Source organism: Rattus norvegicus, chromosome 16 (assembly GCF_021556685.1).
Source record: "Rattus norvegicus strain SHRSP/BbbUtx chromosome 16, alternate assembly SHRSP_T2T, whole genome shotgun sequence".
In the NCBI taxonomy this organism is placed as follows: domain Eukaryota; kingdom Metazoa; phylum Chordata; class Mammalia; order Rodentia; family Muridae; genus Rattus; species Rattus norvegicus.
Genome location: NC_141549.1, coordinates 78963618 through 78983670, shown reverse-complemented (window position 1 = coordinate 78983670; position 20053 = coordinate 78963618). Strand labels below are relative to the sequence as shown.

Below are 20053 nucleotides of genomic sequence, written 5' to 3'. Positions count from 1 at the left end.
GAAATGAGGTAAATTGGTTCTAAAGCCGACAAAGTTGACAAAGAGCCACTGGTTGATTGGCAGGAAGGATATCTGATGGTGGAGGCAGAAGGATAAGGAATTCAATGCTATCCTTGGCTACATCTTGAGATCGAGATTCTGTCTTAAAACAACCAAACCAACCAACCAACCAACGTCTGTTCCTAGATATTGCTTGGGTCCTGCCACAGGTATCTGAACCCTAAATGTTGCACACATTTTCAGTCGGGCTCATTATGAACACACAGCTTCCATATACATTGGGAAAGCTTCTGTGCTCTCTAATAATAGGATACGAACACTCATGTATGGGGAAACACGCTTTTATTTTTAAAAATATTAGGCGTAGGTGTATTTTGCCTGCCTATATGGCTGTGAATCATGCGTGTGCAGTGCCCACAGAGGCCGGAAGAGACTGTCGTCTCTCCGGGACAGAAGTCACACGTGGCTATGAGCTGCCAAATAGGTATAGGGAATTAATTGAACCTGGGTCCACTGGAAGAGCAGGCAGCTGCCTTAACTGCTGGCCATCTCCTCCGTCCCCAAAATCATTAAAAAATTAGTGAAGAATAACCATCCAATGTGAGGAACCGTTGATTATAAAGGACCCAGGATGCAATTGGATTCCTGAGTTTTACCTCTGCATTTTTTTAGAAGCCACGAAGAGACGCGCTAGCGTTCAAGAAGCTCACAGAGGGACCTGGAAGCCCCTTTGCCTCTCCCCACTGCCCGTGAGTTTTGCTGTGCATCAGTGCTACGTGTGATGTGTGACATGTGGGAGGGAGTTTTAGACACTATCCAATCCCATGCCTTCATCTTTTCAGGTATCAGAAGTAGAGGGACACGGATGGTCCCGTGTAGGATTTCTCTTCCCATGATGTTGATATATTAACCTGTTGTCTTATTCTACCATGGCTAGGGTCAGATGAAAAAACTCACCTCCTGCTTCACCCTGTCCCTGCAGTTGTAGTCCCTTTGGATAGACTCCGACTTAGGGGTAGACGTGACACAGGGCTCTTCCGCAGCCCTCAGCCTCACCTTTGGCAACGAGCTCTGTGTACTCGGGTTCTTAGCAGGGTCCTCCCACTCCTCCCACTCTGAACTCTCTGGGGCTCTTCCAGGGAGCCCTGCATCGGGACAGAAGTTTCTGCCTGGAATGGGACTAATGTTGGCCAAGGCAACAGGAAAGGGCTTAGTGACTGCCTGAGGCAGTGCAGGCTGCACAGGCCTGCTTTCTCCCAAAGTCCCCAAGTGGGATGTCCGCAGAGCTACTGGGCTGCCCTTTTGGTGGCATGTGGTCCTGTCCATGGTGGCACTGAAATACAGTGTTGTGCTCTCCTGTCCTTCCTTCCCCTTCAGGGGACCATCTGTATCCTTCCCCTGAGCTGCCAGGTCAGCCTTGGTCCCAGCCTTTGGACTGTCCTCCTGTGTAGCTGGTGGCTTCTGGGTTGTTGCATTGTCCTCGAGGTCACTGGCAAAGGAGATATAGCTCGAAGTTTCCAGTGACTCCATTTCTGCTTTCGGAGCTCCTACGTACTCAGGCCCTTTCTCCAAGGTCAAAGGGTCACGAGGAGAGGATGGGAGGTCTTGCTGGGAAAACAGGGGTTTCCTCTGCAGATCACAGTGTTGACTCGACCCCAACCCGGGGGGACAGGAGCAGCCAGGGCTGTCACCTCCGAGGGCTGCGTTGATCTTAGATATACTTCCTGTCTTGAGAGCGAGTTTCAGCAACAGCCAGTGGTGGTGGCTAAAGAAAGAGTCTTCCCCAGATCTCTGCTCCTCCAGCCGTACCTCCGCAGTACTCTTCCCTGGGCTGGGGGCCTTATCTAGACTTGTTAGCTCATAGCTTTTCTCTTGGCACCAGCTTGAGCTGTCTGGCCTCTCCCCTGTGGGAACCATGGCTCTGGGAGGAGGCTCTGAGTCAGATTTGTTATTTTCTATGGGGCCACAGCATTTCCTCATGAAGTTCTCCTGGATGTCCGAGGACTTAGGGTGTAGTAGGCTATAATAAACAACCAATGATGCACACCCTGAAACAGAAAACAACAAAAATAACAGAAAGGAGAACATGAGGTTATGTCCAGGACACCCTACATCCTGCTGCAAGTGACAGATCCAGTGGCTAGCGAATGGCACCATATAACCTTGAACTAACAATAAGATTCTCGGACTTCAGAACTGACACTGTTAAGGGGTTAAGGATTTTAAAGAGGCCTCAGCATCTACCAGCTACGAACATTTGGAAGCCGTACACCGTGGCTTCTCTCCATTTGAGTCTCTGCCTTCTTCCTGGAGGGCATCCTCCGCTGACTGCTTGCACCACGTGCAGATTGGTGCACGCATGCGAGCACTGGAGGCCTGGTAGAGAGAGAGCTCCCAGAATCCCACCACCCTCGGCGCAGCGTGGAAGGATGCCAAAGCCGGGGGAGGCAGGAGGTAAGAAAGCGACCTCGAAAACAGGAGCCCCAAGCGGAGGTCAGTCAGGCTCCTCAGACGCCGTGTCGGGGCATTTCCATGAACAACAACAACAACACTTCCTCTGTGCACAAACAGCGTAATCGCTTTGTTGTCAGTTTCGTTATGTCGGTCAGAAGTGTTGACTGCTACAGTAATCTCTTTAGCAGAGCATTCCAGTAAGCCACCCACGCTGTTTCCAGTTTCCTGTCCCACTGGAGAAAGTGCCTGCGCTAAGGGTGCTCATTATGCGGGTAGAAGATCTGAACCAAGTGTGGGGAGGGAGGAGGGGGACTGAAGGCGCCAGGAGATGGCAGCATGACCGACCCTAGGAAGAGCCCAGAGGGCAGTGTCCCCAGACCCTCAGTGTCTCTGGGGACAAGAGCAGGCCCAGGGCAGGGCACCGGTTTGTGGTAAAGTTGGAAGTGGGGACAAGGACCAGCAGTCCTCTCTGCATTGAGCACAGCTCACATACTAGTTTTATGCTTTGGATTCTCACCGAGCCCAAGCAATATGCAGTCACCCATCTTTGGCAAACAAGTCCCGCCAAGGTCAGGAAAGAACAGCAAGCCAGCCGATGCTACCCTACGCTACCCTGGCACCCAGCGCGCTAGTTAGGCAGAGGGATCTGCCCCAGCCAGAGGCACCGAGTGTGCTGATTTTCTGTAGGACCCTGCCCCCTGCTGGATTCTTGGCTGTAGTTCAGGCTGGTGCGTAATAGGCACTAAATACACATTTGTCCAGTGAAAGAAGGAGCCTGGGTTTGGGCAGGAACTGTCTCAAGTCAGTGTTCTAGAAACTATAAATCTTTTTAAAAAAATATTACTTTATGCGTATGTATGTTTTGCCTGCATGTGTACTGGTGTACGCCAGGTCTGCCCGGTGCTCTGAAGAGGACATCAAATTCACAGGAATAACAGACCAGAGGCCATCAAATTCCCTGGATCAGGAACTACAGATCGGTGTAAGCCACCACTGGAAGGCCCAGGTCCTCTGGAAGAGTAGCCAGTGTTAACCATTGAGACATCTCTCCAGCTCCTATTATTTTTCTTAAAAAAAAAAAATTGTTCTCTTCAGACAAAGCCTTGGTACATAGCCCAGGCTGGCCTCAAACTCGTGTCAATCCTCCTGTCTCAGCTAAGTGTTAGGATCACATGCCTGAACCGTCATATTTGATGTTGGGCATGGAACCCAGGGCTTCTTGAATGCTAAACCCATGAGCTGGTTCTTGTTTTTTTTGGTTCTTTTTTTTTTTTTTTTTTTTTTTTCGGAGCTGGGGACCGAACCCAGGGCCTTGCGCTTCCTAGGCAAGTGCTCTACCACTGAGCTAAATCCCCAACCCCTCTTGGTTTTTTTTAAGATAGGGTTTTTTTGTTTGTTTGTTTGTTCTTTCTTAGCACAGGCCTGCCACAGACTCACTATGTAGGTCATGATGGCTTGGAACTCACAACAATGCTCTTGTGGCAGACTCCTAAGCACTGGGTTTATCGAAATGAGCCACCATGTCTGGCACTACCATGCTATGATGCGACTTTTAAACATGTATTAAATATAATTTCCTATAATGCCCAGGCTTAAGGGCTGACTCACAGTTTGGTGGTTTCGGTTCTGTCTTTTGACATACTCCCTTCCCTACTGGGGATTCCCAGGTGGGGGCCAAAGGCGAGTCAGAGATTCGTCCAGCGCCACCTGCTGGTGGGCAGCGGAGCAGCATGACACCGCCCGGCCCCTTCTGAGATGACAGGGCAGTTCTATTTCCTCTGTGTTTACTGACTGGGTCAGACCGCCTGTGAACGAAGTGGTTAAGTCTCTCAGCTGTGAAGACTGTCACATCATATCCCAAGGAATCCCCTCTCCACAGGAAAGGCGACTGGACATAGGCCACTTTGTAGGTGGCAGAGTGGCTTTTGCCTGGGCACCTTGCTGTTTGACCGGCCATTCACTTGCAAGCACGCTGCTTAGAAATTGGCATCTTACTACTCAATTTGTGGACAGCATTTTGGACAGACGTGGCTGCTCCTACCTTTCTTTGAAGCCCCCATCGGTCTAGTAAGGTAGACAAAGCTAAGCTCAGAGTCTCAGGCCACAGCATGGATCCCATCCCCTGCCCTCTGCCTGCCCCTAAGCTGTTCCCTGACCTTCGGGTTAGCATTTCCTCCAGGCTCCGCCCAACAGTTACCTAGCAACAGCCAGTACGAGGCTCCCATATGAGAAAGACCAATCGTTCTTCTTATATGTTAGACTATCAGGGATTAGTTAGCTGAAGGTTCAGTGAAAAACCCTGCCTGACTCCGTGAGTGGAAAGTGGTTGAGGAAGACCTCTGACATCAACTGCAGGCCTCCACATTACAAGGGCATCTATCTACACATCACACAGAGATACATACATGCATTTATACCATACATGCACACACGTGAAAATAAAAGGAATAAAAATAAAATACAAATACAAGTTGGGGAGGAAGTGTGTCTAAGAAGACTCAGTAGGTCTTACCAATCAGAAATCCAGACAAGACCCCCACCACAGTCCACAGGCTGGTCCATGGTGCTCCCTGCAGAAAGTCAGTGGCCAGTAGTAAGAGTATGGAGTTCTCCAGCAGCATGACCTGTGGGGTCAAGAGAGAGTCACCATACCTGGGGGCATACAGCTCTATGTCCTGCTACCTGCACCTCTTCTCTCCCGTCTCTGGTACCTGCTGGGGTTCACAAACCAAAGAGTCTCCCCCAGGCAGGAGGAAGGCCCCGGTGGGAATGTTTCTACACAGGGAGGCTTGCTGGTGTCATTCCTGGGAGCGTCTACAGGGTCACAGACACAGAGGAGTACAGAGAGAATGACAGTGCTCTGGCACAAGTGTGTCTGTGCAGCCCACACTAAGATGGCTGACAGATACTGGCACAGGTCTAACAGCTCAAGGCTACATCCCTGGGGTGAGATGGCAGCCCCTTTGAACCTCCTGCCTGAGGAGTCACAGATGCCAGGAGGAGTCGCTGCTCGTTCTGGGTGGGAACATGAGGAGAGATAACTAAGGCCCTCACCGTTCTTACAGCAGACGCAGCAGAAAACTTGCAGGGATGAATTCATCTCCCATCCCACCCTTACAACTGCCCACCTCAAGGATTTGAGAACGACTCTTTGATATACTTTCAAGGAGGTCACTCGGCCAGCCTGTGAGCACCTTGTTGTGTAACTCAAGTGACCCCTGTCTCCTGCCATTCATAGAGATACCTGTCATTTGTTCCTGCTCTGGACCACTCCAGTTAACACAGTGGTTGGGACATCCACTAACTACCCTCCCTCCATTGTTTTACACATTTCCATTTCTATAACCCATACTCCCCTCACCTCTCCTTTCCCTTCTAAACGTTTCCATCACCTTGGTACACATCAGGGTACAACACCGCACGGACTCCCCAGTGCTCTGTGGTCCCTATGCTGCTGCTGCTGTTTTGCCCAAGATGCCTCCAAGCCTCTCTTAAAGCAGACTCTTGTCACTTTTCCACAGCTAGATCCACTGTCTCCTTTGTAAAGCCTCCCTGGCTACCAAGCCTCTGTCCTCACCTGGCCCTTGTGTTTCTCTGGGGCTCTGAGGGCAGTGGGTGCGGTCCTTTGTGTAGAGCCGCATGCCAGCCTTGAGTTTGTTTATATTTTGAGGCTGTGTGTGTGCTGAGGTGAATCAACCTCTCATTGGTGAAGCCATGCTTTCTAGAGCTCTAACCACCTCCGATAAGGAAGGTGAGCCTGTGCGTGTGACTGTTAAAGGGGCACTGGAAATGCCCCCTGAAGCTGTTTCAGGGGAAAGGCCTGGGGATCTCCACCTTGGAAAAGTCCCCAAGTGCATCTGCCAATGAAGGCTGTGGAGCTGGCCGCACCTGAAACTCCTTATGGTGGTTAGGATAGTTCCAAAGTGTAATCACTGTTTATAACTGCTTATGCTAGACTATTCTCTCTCTCTCTCTCTCTCTCTCTCTCTCTCTCTCTCTCTCTCTCTCTGTATGTGTATGTGTGTATGTATGTGTGTGTGTATGTGTATGTGTGTAAGTCTCTGTGTGTGTATATATGTGTGTATATGTATGTGTGTGTGTATGTGTGTGTATGTGTGTGTGCATGTGTGTGTATGTGTGTATATGTATGTGCATGTGTGTGTGTTTATGTGTGTGTATGTGTGTGTGCATGTGTGTATGTGTGTATATGTATGTGTGTGTATATGTGTGTGTTTGTATGTGTGTGTATATGTGTGTGTTTGTATGTGTGTGTGCATGTGTGTATGTGTGTGTATGTGTGTGTGTATGTGTGTGTATGTATGTGTGTATGTGTGTGTATATGTATGTGTGTGTATATGTGTGTGTATGTGTGTGTATATGTATGTGTGTGTATATGTGTGTGTATGTGTATGTATGTGTGTGTATGTGTGTGTGTATGTGTGTGTGTGTGTGTGTGTGTGTGTGTGTGTGTTGCATGGCATGTGTTGCAGGCATGTAGAAGATCTAGTGCTTTCCACGATCGCTCTCCCTTATTGCCCAAGACAGGGCCTCTCACCAAACTGGAAGCTCAACCTTTTGGCAAGGCCGGCTAATGAGGTCTTGGGATCTGCCTGCATTTGTCCCCAGTGCTGAGGTCAAATGCATTGGTTGCTGGGGATTTGAACTCAGATCTTCATGCATGCATAGTCAAGTATTCTTACCTACCGAGCGGACTCCCCAGCCCCTAATATCCCTTCTTCAATAGATGTACAGGCATGCACACCCGTATGTGCACCTTGGTACCAAACATGCCACAGGCAATGTAAAAGTCAGGCTTAAAGGAAAACACCAGTGCCACTTGCCAAGTAGAAGCTGGCCATCCTGCTTCTGGAAGGGCTGTCCCAGAAGTTGATGTAGCAGAGGATGAACACGGCTCCCACCAGCAGATTGAACAGTCTCCAGTGGCAGGTGCTCTCCACAATGTCGCTCTGCTGGGCTACAAGCCAGAAAGTCATCACCAGCCAGTGAGCACCTGGAGAGAGTAAGGGGTAGAGTTCGGTGCTCAGTGAGGAGGTGGGAAAAGGGGGCAAGATGAAAATTGAACATCCTGGAAGAGACCCCCAAATCCAGAGGAGAATCAAGGGGCGTAGACAAACCAGTCACTCTCCAACTTTGTAAGCCTCATCTCTCTGAGCCTCACAGGGGGCTTTTAGCCTAATTTGGAGCTGAGAAAATAGGCTGGCTTCTGAGTGACCCATCAGACCCTACATATGGATGGCTACTCTCCTGCTTCCAGAAAGCACTTAAGGAGGCAGTTATAAAACTCTCTACTCCTTTCACACTGTTGCTCTACAAGCCCCAACCCTTCAGACCCAAAGAGATCTGCAAGTGGACCAGTTACAAGTTTCAGTCCTATATTTTAAGATGAATGGCCTCGTTCTGGATCGCAAGCTGAATTTTAAAATGACTAATAAAATGTAGTTAATTTCTCTGTAAGAACACAGCTTTTTTTTTTCCCCCCTCAAAAAAATAATGTTCTTTCCTGCCAATAACTGTATTAAATGTTTGCTCTTGGTACACGGGCCAGCTATTTCTCAATGTTCTTGGTTCTTTTAAAACAAGAGTACACTGTTCCTTCTTACAGAGTGCATTCAGTGATGACCAGAGGACACTGCTGTCCTTGGCAAGGACACACAGGCCCCATTCAGGAGTCTGAAGGGCCAGACAGACTCTCGGCCATCACATTCATATCTGTGCTCCTGGCTCTGAGAAGGCTGGGGTTCGGTAGAGCCTTCCTGTGTGAAACAAAGACGGGTGTTCAATAACCAGAGCAAATGGGGCGCTTATGGAGGTTCTGAGCTCCACGGTTTTGCTCAGGATTGGCTGGAACCTGGACCTCTGTCCTGTGCAGCCAGGGCAGTGAGATCCACACCCCCTCCTATGTGAGCCACGGCCTTCTTCAGGAAAGGCTTGAGATCTGCAATAGTCTCCTGAGGATTGTAGTTCCAGTTTTAGCTGGCATTTCTGTGGCAGTATGTCCGAAGAGTCAGCATCACTACAGTCCCTCGTGTTGGATGCTAATGCGTGGGAACTAGGCTCTGGGCCTCTGTGTTCATGGGTCAGGGCTGCCAAGAGCTGTTAGTCTGACAGAGCACTGCACAAGCCGTGCTGTGGACGTTCTAGGTTTAAGAGGGCTGGACACTTCTATTTCCCCTTCCTCGGAACTGCCATTGCAAAGGTGAATCCAGGCTACTATACTGAAGAGAGCAGCTACATCCGTGAGTCCTGCCTGCTGAGCTCTCCTGGGAACACAGACACCTGGTTTTCTACCGTCTCTGTAAGATTCTCTGCCAAACTCAGCTAGCCACAGATCTGGGACCAAGGATCATGAACGGTTACTGTTAAGGCTTTATGAACAGGCCAGAAGCCCCACTTACCTCCGACCACCAAAACCCAAACACGGTAAACTCTGCAGAACAGAACCAGGGTCAGCACACGAGCACCCAGCATGCCCATCCTCCAGAGCTGCTGGCACAAGAGAGCAGCCCACAGCATGGTACGGTGGCCTGGCTTCATGATGCCCAGGAAACGGTTGTATGACACGAGAGCCCAGGACAGTGAAGACCAGGAAAGCAGGGCGCTGATTCCTGGAGGATTAAACAGACAGAGCTCCCTACAGGTTCTGAAGCATACACACAGGTGCATCCCCCCCCAGCCCCTCCAATTCCTTTCTGAGACCATCCAACTTCTTATCAAAAACTAGCCCAAGGGTGATGTACTATGGACCAGTTCCCTTGGTGGTGGGTAACTTAACAACGGTGTACAAACAGACATTTCCATGGCAATGAGGGAGGCCGGAAATGTCTGCCCAAGTACCTTAGATGCTCTTCCTCTGGATGCTCTTTAAAAATGTCCCAGTCCCTGAGCTTCCAAGGCCTACGGTCTATGCTATGATTAAATGGATATGTGTCCTACAGGACCTCAGACACAGTTTGTTATAAGTATGTATTCCCCACATGAAGGAGTTTGATGAGAGGATGGTAGGTTACGAAACCACATCTAAACCCTTAGATCTTCTGGTGTAAGAATGGTGGATGCTTAGAGGGAAGAGGAACTGGGCATGGCATTGCACACCTTCAATCTCAGCACTCCAGAGGCAGAGGCAGGAGGATCTTTATGAGTTCTACATGGTCTACAAAACGAGTTCCAAGACAGCCAGGGCTGTTGCACAGAGTGACCCTGTCTCAAAAATCAAACCAAACCAACAAAAACAATAAAACAGAGGGAAGAGGGGAGGAGGGGAGGAAGGTGGGCAGGGGCAGGAGAGAGGAGGTGGGGAGGAGCAGGAGGAAGTAATGAGGAATCCAGGCTGGAACGGGAGCTGGGAACATATCTGCAGAGGACTAAGCTTCTCTTTCTGTGGGGCTTTCAGGTGTTAGTTCTACTGCAACACGATAGACCCGGGAGAGATGGACCTGAGGTCTCCTTTCCTAAGGTAGTTTTCAAGGTTATCTCCCCTCTGCCAAATGTTTCTTATGGATTAACTTTAGATACTCGCCCCCCGAGAAACCAGCTCTCTCTGAACTCATGCTCCCGGCGAAAGCCATCTACAACCGTCATTCGGGTCAGTGACAACTGGGGTTTCCCTAAATCTCCCAAATAGGAGAAATCTTGAGAGGACACCAGGTCCTACAAGGTCAGGCACGTGTCCCTGACATGTTCCTGTCATTGAAAGCAGATGCTATGACACCATGGTGAAAGGCACCCACCTGGCACGACGTCAGTGAAGTCAGAGGCCAGGAACACGTACACCTGAAGCAGCAGGTGGGGCCCTGTCTGCAGCAGAGCCTCCAGGAGCCGCAGGGCTGACAGGTCAGCCTTCTGCAGGTGCAGCTGTCCCCAGCTGGGAGCCTCCTTCCCCTTCCACAGGGCCATTGCCACAGAGTCCCAGTGCCTACAGAGAGCAAAGGCATTACAACTAGGACCGTGAAGCTGGCTACTCTGGCTTCCACACCAACCTTTTACATGGGTATATGAGACATCCTAATGAGTATCCTCTGCATCTCTGGTGTCCTTTGGGGCCACCAGTTAGGCTGTTGCTAAGCTCTGAGTCCAAACTTCCGGTTCAAACTTCGAGTGTTCAGCAGGGTGCCACTGTAGTCCGTTTTCCCCAAGGTTGGAAGGGCCAGGGGTGGGGAGGCTGAGGTTACTGCAGGGCTAAGGAACCTAGGCTGGGCCTGATAAAACTTGCAGGAAATCTTGACAAGTGTTCTTACTCCAGGTCTTTGAGGGAGGGGAATGAACCCCTTCAATAGAGATCTGCTTCAGGACACTGTAGTGTGGGTAATCATTTCTTTAGAGCACAGAGCGAGCCCTCACTTTCCTCCTTGGAGTGTAGAACAACTCCCAGTACCCTGAGCCTGGAACCCTCTAAGAGCAACTGGGGAAAATGGGTCTAGGATCCTCACTGGAGGCTGGCAAGAGACCCAGATGGGTGGGACAAGATGGAGGAAAGTAGGGGCTGATATGATCCTAATGAAGCACACCAAAATTCTCAGTGTCAGCCCATGAAAGTTAGGTCTGTGTGCACATATATATGCATGCATGTGTAATTGGGTGTATGCATGCACAGCAGACATGGACATATGGAAGAAAGCTGTACTTTTTTACTTTACTATACTTAAGCAGTAAGTACTGAAGGTTTGGGCAGGATAGAAGGGTTGGGTATAGAACAGGAGTGAATGCAAGGAATGCTGGAGTATGCAGAGCAGGACTTGGCTGGGCAAGGTGGAGAGGGACTCATAGGTGGCTCTGAAACTTCAAGCTTAAGCTCTTGGAAGCGGCAATGCTAACATGTAACAGAAAGACGCCTGCCAGCAGCTGCTTGATTGACAGGGGAGAATACAAGTTTTGTTTTCAGAAATGAGGAACGTAAGGAGCTATGGAGCCTTCCCTGACACCTTGGAAGGATCTGGGGCTTTTGGTTATAAATTAGGACGCATGGACAGAGGCAAACAGTTGTAAATTAGGCCTCATCTTGCAAATGGCATGGTTAGGTGGATAGGAAGTGGCCAGAGAAGGTAGTGTGTATAGAGATGGGGTGGGGGGGGGGGAGACAGAACTTTAGCAACTAGCCACCCAGAGGAAAACAAAGTCACTGAAAAGTGGTTGGTGGTAAGGGCAGTAAGTTTGAAAAAGCATGGAGTATTCTCAAAGTCAAGGGCAGACTCAAGGCAGAGGCACAGTCAGTGCAAGAGACTGGGTTGTGAGAGGGACAGCTAGAAAGCAGGGGCCAGAAGCCTGTAGGACTGGGCTGCGCAGGGCCACAGGGTCACATCAGCTTTGGTATGACTAGGTGACCTTCTCAGTTTGCAATAAGAATCAAAACTCAGAAAGAAGCCAGAACATGCCCTTGTCTTTGCTTCCACGAGCACACAGTAGGCACTTTTTTTTTTCGGAGCTGGGGACCGAACCCAGGGCCTACCACTGAGCTAAATCCCCATCTCATCTTGCGCAAGTCAACTAGGAAGTGGCGTGGGCCGCTCTTCACAAGAACCTGAATTACAGCTGCCCGTGGGGTCACTGCAGACTTCGAGGGCCAACAGGGGTAAGGTTTTACCTTCATCTACCAACGTCCACCCTGGGGCTGTGCTCTACAACAAAGAGGCCGAGTGTTTCCACCTGGGAACCACCTGAGTGGGAATCAGGTGAACACGTGTGTGTGGAGCGAGTTCCTCATTGGAGAGGCCAAAGTGGTCAGTGAGGGCTTCCCGGAGAGGACAGGAGAGCTGTGGATGCCAGACTGAGTTGGGAGAGGAGATAGGAGAGATTTGTGGGATAGGATAGTGGAGTTGGAATGGGGTCCACGGCTGGGCATGAGACATTCGAGTGGTGTTGCAATGCTGTGGTCAGACAAGGAAATAGGAATTCAGGCTGAGGCTAGGGAAGCTCCCTTGGGGAGTCGGAATGAAATGGCAACTGTAGGAGCTTGTTTATGAGGTCCTGAAAGGCACCCAGATTTCTCTTCTGGATGCTGTGGCCCCCATCTCTTTCCAACCATTCTGGGTTTCTGGCTGTTTGTACCAACTGTTCTGGTACTTTATAAGGCCCGATCTACTCCTTGGTTCCAGGCCCTGCCATCTGATACTGCAGCTTTCCGCTGTTCCCAAGTTAGTCTCTTAACTGCGCATGTCTGCAGCTCGTCAGGGCACACACAAGATACTCCATGCGAGCCGTGTTGCGGACAGCCAAGAGTCCTCGTCGCAGGAAGAACAACACACATCTACGCGGAAGCCGGGAAGTGCAATCACCAGACCTGGCGGGTCTTTGGAATTAAGTTTCTCAGCTTTTAACAGACTAAGAAAAAAGTCAGCCACGCCCACCATGACTGGAATAGTCTATCCTGGGCTCACAGCTTAGGGAATAAGTTTTTCGTGTTTTTTAACGTTAATGTTAGACGTTTTAACATTACCATTAATGTGACGTTAGAACTGAGACAGTCGGCAGTGCAAAGTTTGGGTACAGCTGTACTTAATTGATTATTTAGTGTGTGCGTGCGTGCGTGCATGCGTGCGTGTGTGTGTGTATGTGTGTGTGTGTTCGCGCACTCGAACTCATGTGTGGGTACTGTGCAATGGCAGTCAGAGGACAGCTTTTGACTCTCTCCCACTACCCACCAGGCAACTGCTTTTACCTTCGTTAAAACATTGAACCGGCACCTATGTGTCAAGTTGGTCTTCTAGGCCCTTAAAAGTTTGTCTCAACTTTCTCTTCACTAAAGCACGCTGAGATGCATGCTGAGTAGGAGAGTATCTAGGTAGTCTCCCCTCCTCTCAGGCTAAACTTCTAAATAGATATGCAGGCTTTTTAAAAAGAAAGAGGCTCAGGTACCTGCAGTGTTAGAGTGGAAACAAAAGGTCCAGGCGAAAGAAATGGCCTCCACTGTGCAAAATGAGCTGTAACTACCACCAGGTTCTCTTGAGCAGTAGACTTAACACTGTAGTTTGCGTTGTTTGGAATTAAAACCAGAATCCATTTATGTCTTCAGCCCTTGCAATTTTTTTTTTATAAGAGGTTTCACCTCAAGGGGTTTGCGTTTTATTGATTTTCCTGTTGCCAGTTCATTCGCCTGCATTTCATTATGGAGCCAGTTAATGGGTTTCATTTTTAGAAAGTTCGAGGTTGGACACACACAGCTGCTCTGACTCCCCCTACAGGTGCTTTTGACAAACTGCGATGAAACCAAACCAAAGGTGATCTGCAGGCTTGGCTCAGCTCCTGGTTTTGCTTGTGAGAGCTACTGTCAGAGAGCGAAAGGGATTCACCGCTTTCAGCTTTCAGTGCTTTCTGCTGAGGAGGTTGGAGTCATCTGCAGTCTCCGAACACTGTGGAGGGGTGTCTGATAGGCTTCTGCCTGCCGGGGAGCTGAGAGCCAATTCTCTGGTCCAGTTCTAAGACCTGAGCATCTGGCTTTATCTCCAGATGTGTTGCTTTACCTCTTCCTGGAAATCTATATTCACTTTCCCTCAATTCTCTCTTTTAAAAATTATACATTAGTTTTAAAGTGAAAATTTATTTTTATTTATGTCTCTCTCTCTTCTCTCTCTCTCTCTCTCTCTCTCTCTCTCTCTCTCTCTCTCTCTCTCTCTACCTGTGGAAGCCAAAAGAGGGCACCAGATCCCCTGAAGTTAGAGGCAGTCATTAGCCATCTTATGTGGGTTCTGGGAGTTTAACAGGACTTTGTTGAGCCATTCCTCGGCCATCCGCTCAAGTTCCCATATTATTATTATCATCATTATCAATTAAGTAATAAATTAATATATTCATCACATCAATTTATTATATTATACAATATATTATTACATACTAAGGAAATAAAATATTATAAGATAAGTATACATATTATATTAAATAATAGATTAACACATATGTTAATAATAATAACAACAATAATTTTGATACATGTATGTCTCATTATGTAGTCCTGAATGGCTTGGAGCTAACCATGTAGCACAGGCTGGCCTCTGCCTCACAGAGATCTGACTGGCTTTTTAGCTCAAGGGCTGGCATTAGAGGCTGTGTGACTACACCAGGCTGTATACATTAGGTTTTAATCGCCTGAATGTTTAATCACTGTTACTTTGATATTGAGAACCCAGGGGATTCACTGTCAAATACCATAATCCGACCAGCTTCTGGCACCACTTCCCTGAGGGTTTATAAGGTCCCCGGGGTCTCTACGAAGCCCCAGAAGGAAGATTTTCCTGCAAATAATTAGGGATACTTCTTCTAAAGGTTACTTTGAATTCTGCTTTTGAGCTATCTCATGCTTGTTTACGTTGAAGCTATTTCACTAGTTTGATACGCCATTGTCTTTGAGGTCTCACCACATAGAGCTAATTGCCTATCAGTGAGCCCTCTGTCCTTATATAAGGCTAGGCAAGGAGGGAGTAGAGAGTAGGTCGGTCATGCTCCAAGAAGGCTGCAGTCAAATTCTATGAGACAACTTCTCCCTCTGGCAGTGACAGCCCTCTTGTTTCAGGAGAGCACAGAGCTCAGACAGGAAGGCCCAGCTTGGACTAAACTGCGGTAAGACACATGTGTTTTTGATGCCTCTATGTGACAAGGGTCTGCTGGAGGGGAACACGAAGAAGAGGTAGTCACTTGAAGTCTCTCTAGAAGCACTTTCTACTCTGACCCAAGTCCAACCTGGGTGCAGAGAGAAGACAGAAGCTCCCAGGACAGACAGACAACAGCACTTGGCAATGGCTCCTTGCATGCCCTTCAAACTTTGATCATCTGTGATGTAGAAAGCACTTGAGTCACAGGCTTCACCTGTCTGGTTCTTTCTTTCTCCCCACTTTATAAAAGTCCTCTCAACTCTCCAGGGTTACGGGGCAGCTGGGAGTGGAAATGCACTGTGTTTGTAAATGCACAGCTTCCTATCTCCAGGTGGCAATAACCCTTCACCTCTGGAGACACCTGTGGGCACAGGGAAGCCACCTACACCAGGTCCATACCTGGTAACCTTTTATACAAATAAGAGAAAATCCAAAAAGATGCTGGCCCTGGCTCCCAGGTCACACCTTCCTGCCACAGATGCATATAGCAAATGCCATCACGTGGGCTTTACCGTCTAGCTTGGAGTTAATTAAGCCTGTGCCACCTTCATGGACTAAGGTAGTGGGTGTCCGCTGGAGCACCTTAAGCAAGCTGATTTATGTGGATCCAGAGGTTGGTTAAAGAGTGGAAACAGCAGTGATGTAGAAACTGGCTAAAGATAAGAAAAAGCATTTAAAAGTCACTGGTACGGCGAGGAGAAGCCCCTGACATTAGAGATGCCTTAGGATGCCAATGCCAGACAGGGCTGTGGCCCTGAACTTCCACTGCTTTAAGATAAGAGTGTGTATGGATGGGGGGGGGGTTCTCCCACTGCATCAGATGGAGGGAGGTGGGTGTTCTTACCGCTTCCAGACGCCAAGCTGCAGAAGATGCAGCACTGCCAGCCACCAGGGACCCTGATGCCCATCTGCTTGAAACCACAGAAAGCTCAGGGCCTGGACCAAGAAGCCAGGCAGGAGGACAGAAAGGGCCAGCCACCCCCAGAAGAGACGACCTGTGGCAAAGTAGTAAACTATGGAGCAGAGGCCTGGGGTAAAGACAAGATGAGGGGTGTTAAAATGAGAGTTAGACAATGCTTTACACACACTCATCTTCTGTCATCACAGCGCTCTCACACCCCGAAAACCTTTCTGCCACAGACAGCACAGGGGTCTTCCGAGAATATGCCAGGGATATGCACTCTAGCTAATTCAGAGCTTCTGTCTTAGACCCATGTACCCTAGGAAATGGTACTTCTCTGCCTTAGCCTGTCCAGGGTCAGGGGCCAAGTGACTAGGGACCTACCTATAGCCCAGAGCTCGCAGAAAGTACCCACAGAAAAACAGTCCTCTGAATCCGTTCACCATACTCGGTCTGTCTTGTCTGATGAAACTCCAATAGAGGTTCTGGCTCCTGATCAACCCAGCCTTCCCATACAGCCCTACACAGTGCGCCTGCCTTTTACCCTGGGAACTGGGAACAACCATAAGTATGTTCTGTCCAACAGTTCATTTAACTAAAACCAAACCAAACCAAACCCCAAATGATCCAGGTACCAAACCAACATGACCAATACCATTACCAGCATCCCTACCATTAGCAAGGAGCCAGCAGGGCCTGCTAGCAATACGACAGGCACAGCGGTAGTGGGACGTGTGTGGGGTTGTCTGTGGGATTACACAGGATGTGTGCCAAGCACCTGGGGGGGGGGTCCAGTGATGGGGGACCCAACAACATGGAGTGACCTTGTCTTCCTCACACCACACTATTACAGCCAACCAGTGCTGCATGTGCTGGACTTTAGTCAGAGCTAGCTCTGTGCGAGGCTGGCTTTGAATTTTGTTTTGTGTTTCTAGGAATTGAACTTAGGGCTGTTCCTAGGCTAGGTAAGGCCTCTAACCCTGGGCTATCCCAGAGGCTGCTTTTCTTCCCTCCCTCCCTTCCTCCTTCCTTCCTTCCTTCCTTCCTTCCTTCCTTCCTTCCTTCCTTCCTTCCTTCCTTCCTTCCTTCCTTTCTTTCTTCTGAGACAATATTCTGCTAGGTTGCCAGCTTTAAACTCTTTCTGTAGCCTAGTTGGGTCTAGAACTCACGTTCATCCGTCCCAACTCTTTACAAGCCGGGCTCCAGCTGTATATCCTCGGATGTCAGCAAGAAGCTGCATTATTACTGATTACTGAGGGGCACAGCGACCCTTGCCCTGAGTCTTCTAGTATTATCGAGGAATGCGGATCAGCAAGGCACAAACTCCATTGCTCCAAGGCATATCTGGGAACCCAGCAGCTATGGGAAGAGAATGGCCACGATTCCTTTCTCAGTCCCAGGTTCTGTCCAGTGTACTAACAAGCTTCCCGCTAACCATTCATCCTTTTCCTGTTAGAAAGCTAGGGGGCCTAGGGCACTTTGGGCAACAGTGTGCATCCTAGCCTCTCCAGGGTCTAAACTAGCACCCTTTGGAATTCTGAGTGGATGTCAGGGACGGGAATCTGCAGGGACTATGCTGTAGAGGTAAATTTCAGAGAGACCATGTCCAAGAAGGGACTCGGAACCTTGGTGGATCAGGGTGGTGGTGTTTCCCCAGGGACAGGGCCTCGTAGGACCATGCCGGAAGTGGGCGGAGGCACTCTATGCCAGCACCAAAAGGGTTACAAGTTCAAACGCGAAAGGCGCGAAAACTATGGCCATCTTGCTTCACCTCCCGCCACCCACAGGACCCGTGTCCCCAGCAAACCAGCGTTTCGCTGTCTCACAACCCCGAAACGGGAGCCAGTGGCTTTTGGGATCCCACCTCTCTACCTCTCCCAGCTTTCGGATCGCATGCCACCCCAGCCCGGAGCCCGGGTGCCCAGGGAGCCAGGGCGCCTCACCAAGTGCTGGCTCTCCCAAGTAGACTCCTCATGCAGCTCTTTGCAGAGCACCAGCGGGAGGAGCGGGAAAGGATTCAGGACTCGGGGATTGGAGTATGGGGAAGATCCATGCATGGAGGGATGTCTAATTGGGTGGAGGAAATCATGCATGGTGAGGGGATCACGCGGGGAGTGCTCTGCAGGCTAGGAGGGGGAGCAACTGTGAGTGCACTGGCGCAGTGTCTGCTGCCAGTCTGCCGGCGGGCGGAGAGGGATGCAGCGGTAGCAGATGTGCCCCGCACACTGGGGTGGAGTGGGGTATTAGAGGGGTGAGCACTCGCGGGCTGCGCCGCACTCACGCGCGCTTTGCTCGGCCGCCTGCAGCAGGGCAGAGAGCCCCAGGAGCCCCGCGTGCATCTTCCGAGCTGCTGCTGCCTGTGCCCGCCCCTTCCCCTGCCGGGGACCGGGTAGGGGAGGCTTCCGGCTTGGGGCCCCAAGACAAGAGGCTTTTCTTCCCAGCCAGTTACCAAGTTGCTAGTAGGGTGTGGGTGAGGGCGGGGACAGGGGACCGGGGAACCGACAGGTTCTTAGGGGGGCAGTCTCGAGGTCTGTGCCAGATTTGCAGCTGCCCCAGCGTCCTAACGGTTTGTTCTGAAGCAAAATGGGTTAATCACTGGGTGATTACAGTGGTCATAGTCAGCAGGTTTGCTCAAAACAAAGTCCACTGAATTACTAGTCAGAGTGGTGTGTGTGTGTGTGTGTGTGTGTGTGTGTGTGTGTGTGTGTGTGTGTGTGTGTGTGATGGGAGGAGGAATTTGATTGGGACTTTTGAAATCTTTCAGTTGTGTGTCTAGAAAAGGGAAAGGGAAACACCTAAAACGGCATTTTCACTTTTATAGCTGCTTTGCTTCTGGACCTTTTTCCCGGGTATCCTTGAAGGTTAATTCAGATCCCCCAAAGCCAGAAGTAAACCTGCCCAGGGAAGGTCTTTCTGGGAGATGGGAAGGTGTCTCCCTGATATTTGTTGTGATGCGGGGGTTATGCTGGATTGTGTCTGTGGACGTGAGGGACAAAGATTGTTCTGAATCCTCGAAGCCCAATGGAAAAATGTTTTATAACCACTGAGCAGGCGGCAGGAGATTACTGAGTAGAAATCGGGTCTACAGGCTGCCCAGTAGAATCCCTGCCAAGGAATAAGAACACAGAAGTTAGGACTAGGAAAAGAAAAACCAAAAAACAAAAAACGATGTTCATGATTAGTGATGGGTGGGGAACATTAAATATTTCAATACATTTCTCAACATATATAGCCTTAAAACATCCCAGTACCCTCTCCACCCCAATTCCTAGGCGTATGGTTTGAAAAATAAATATATATCCCATATTTCATATGTTAAAAACAGTCCAATGTAGGCAGGACATGGGCTGCCTCTCCGGTCTGCCTTGTGTGCTGTATCCAGAGTGGAGGGACCTGCCCCCCAGGTTTAGCATGCTATAAATGGAGATCACAGAAAGGTCAGCTGGAAGACACAACTGGGGATATTCTATCTGATTCTATTCTGTTTGATTGGCTGTGTGGCAAGGGTGTGTGGCTCATGACCATACCCCCTGTGCCACCAGCCTCCCTTCTCGCTGCCTTTTTCTTTCTTTTTGCCACCTATCCAATTACTTTCATCCCTTGGCAATTGTGCTACCTTTCACCAGTATGCAATGGCGGGAGGGGAGGGGCTTTCATTAGACTGTTGACACTTTGTCCCTAGACCTGGCTCAGGGGAGTCTGTTGGGAGACAGATTTTTTTTCCTGTGGAGACATAACATGGCAGACAAAAGCAATGGTTGTACCCATGTCCCAGGGAGGTGTTACAAGGAGCAGGGCTGACTCAAAGGCAGCTGCAACACCAGAAAGATCACCTGACATGGGCTTAGATTTCTCCAGCAGGGTCCACAGGGCATTAACCCAGAAAGGCTGGTATCCTCTTATCTTTCAAGATGACTGGGGAAATCTCACAGGATAAGGTAGATGGGTTGAGAGATTCTTCACAGTCTCAGGATTCCCCACACCCTTGGTAAGTCCCAGGTCCAGGCTGACCTTGGTTAGATTGTTGGTGGCCTCTCTGGAGAATAATCTGGGCTTCCTGGTGTGAGAAGCCTTCCTCAGGACAGGTAGAAGTCCTTCC

The 20053-nt window shown here is 49.6% G+C and overlaps 2 protein-coding genes across 5 annotated transcripts; both read right to left on the bottom strand.

Annotated features, from left to right (window-relative positions):
• Erich1 (glutamate-rich 1) overlaps nucleotides 1-20053 on the bottom strand; it is a gene marked incomplete at its 5' end in the record, with an annotated part of 52793804 nt that overhangs the window by 4680693 nt on the left and 48093058 nt on the right.
• Xkr5 (XK related 5) lies at nucleotides 326-18320 on the bottom strand. 5 transcript variants are annotated; one of them, NM_001396398.1, is given in 7 exon segments: nucleotides 326-2048; nucleotides 4967-5078; nucleotides 7296-7465; nucleotides 8871-9080; nucleotides 10203-10387; nucleotides 15898-16081; nucleotides 18236-18320. In NM_001396398.1, coding segments are annotated over 7 exon segments (2028 nt in total). In that variant the 5' UTR covers nucleotides 18294-18320; the 3' UTR covers nucleotides 326-939.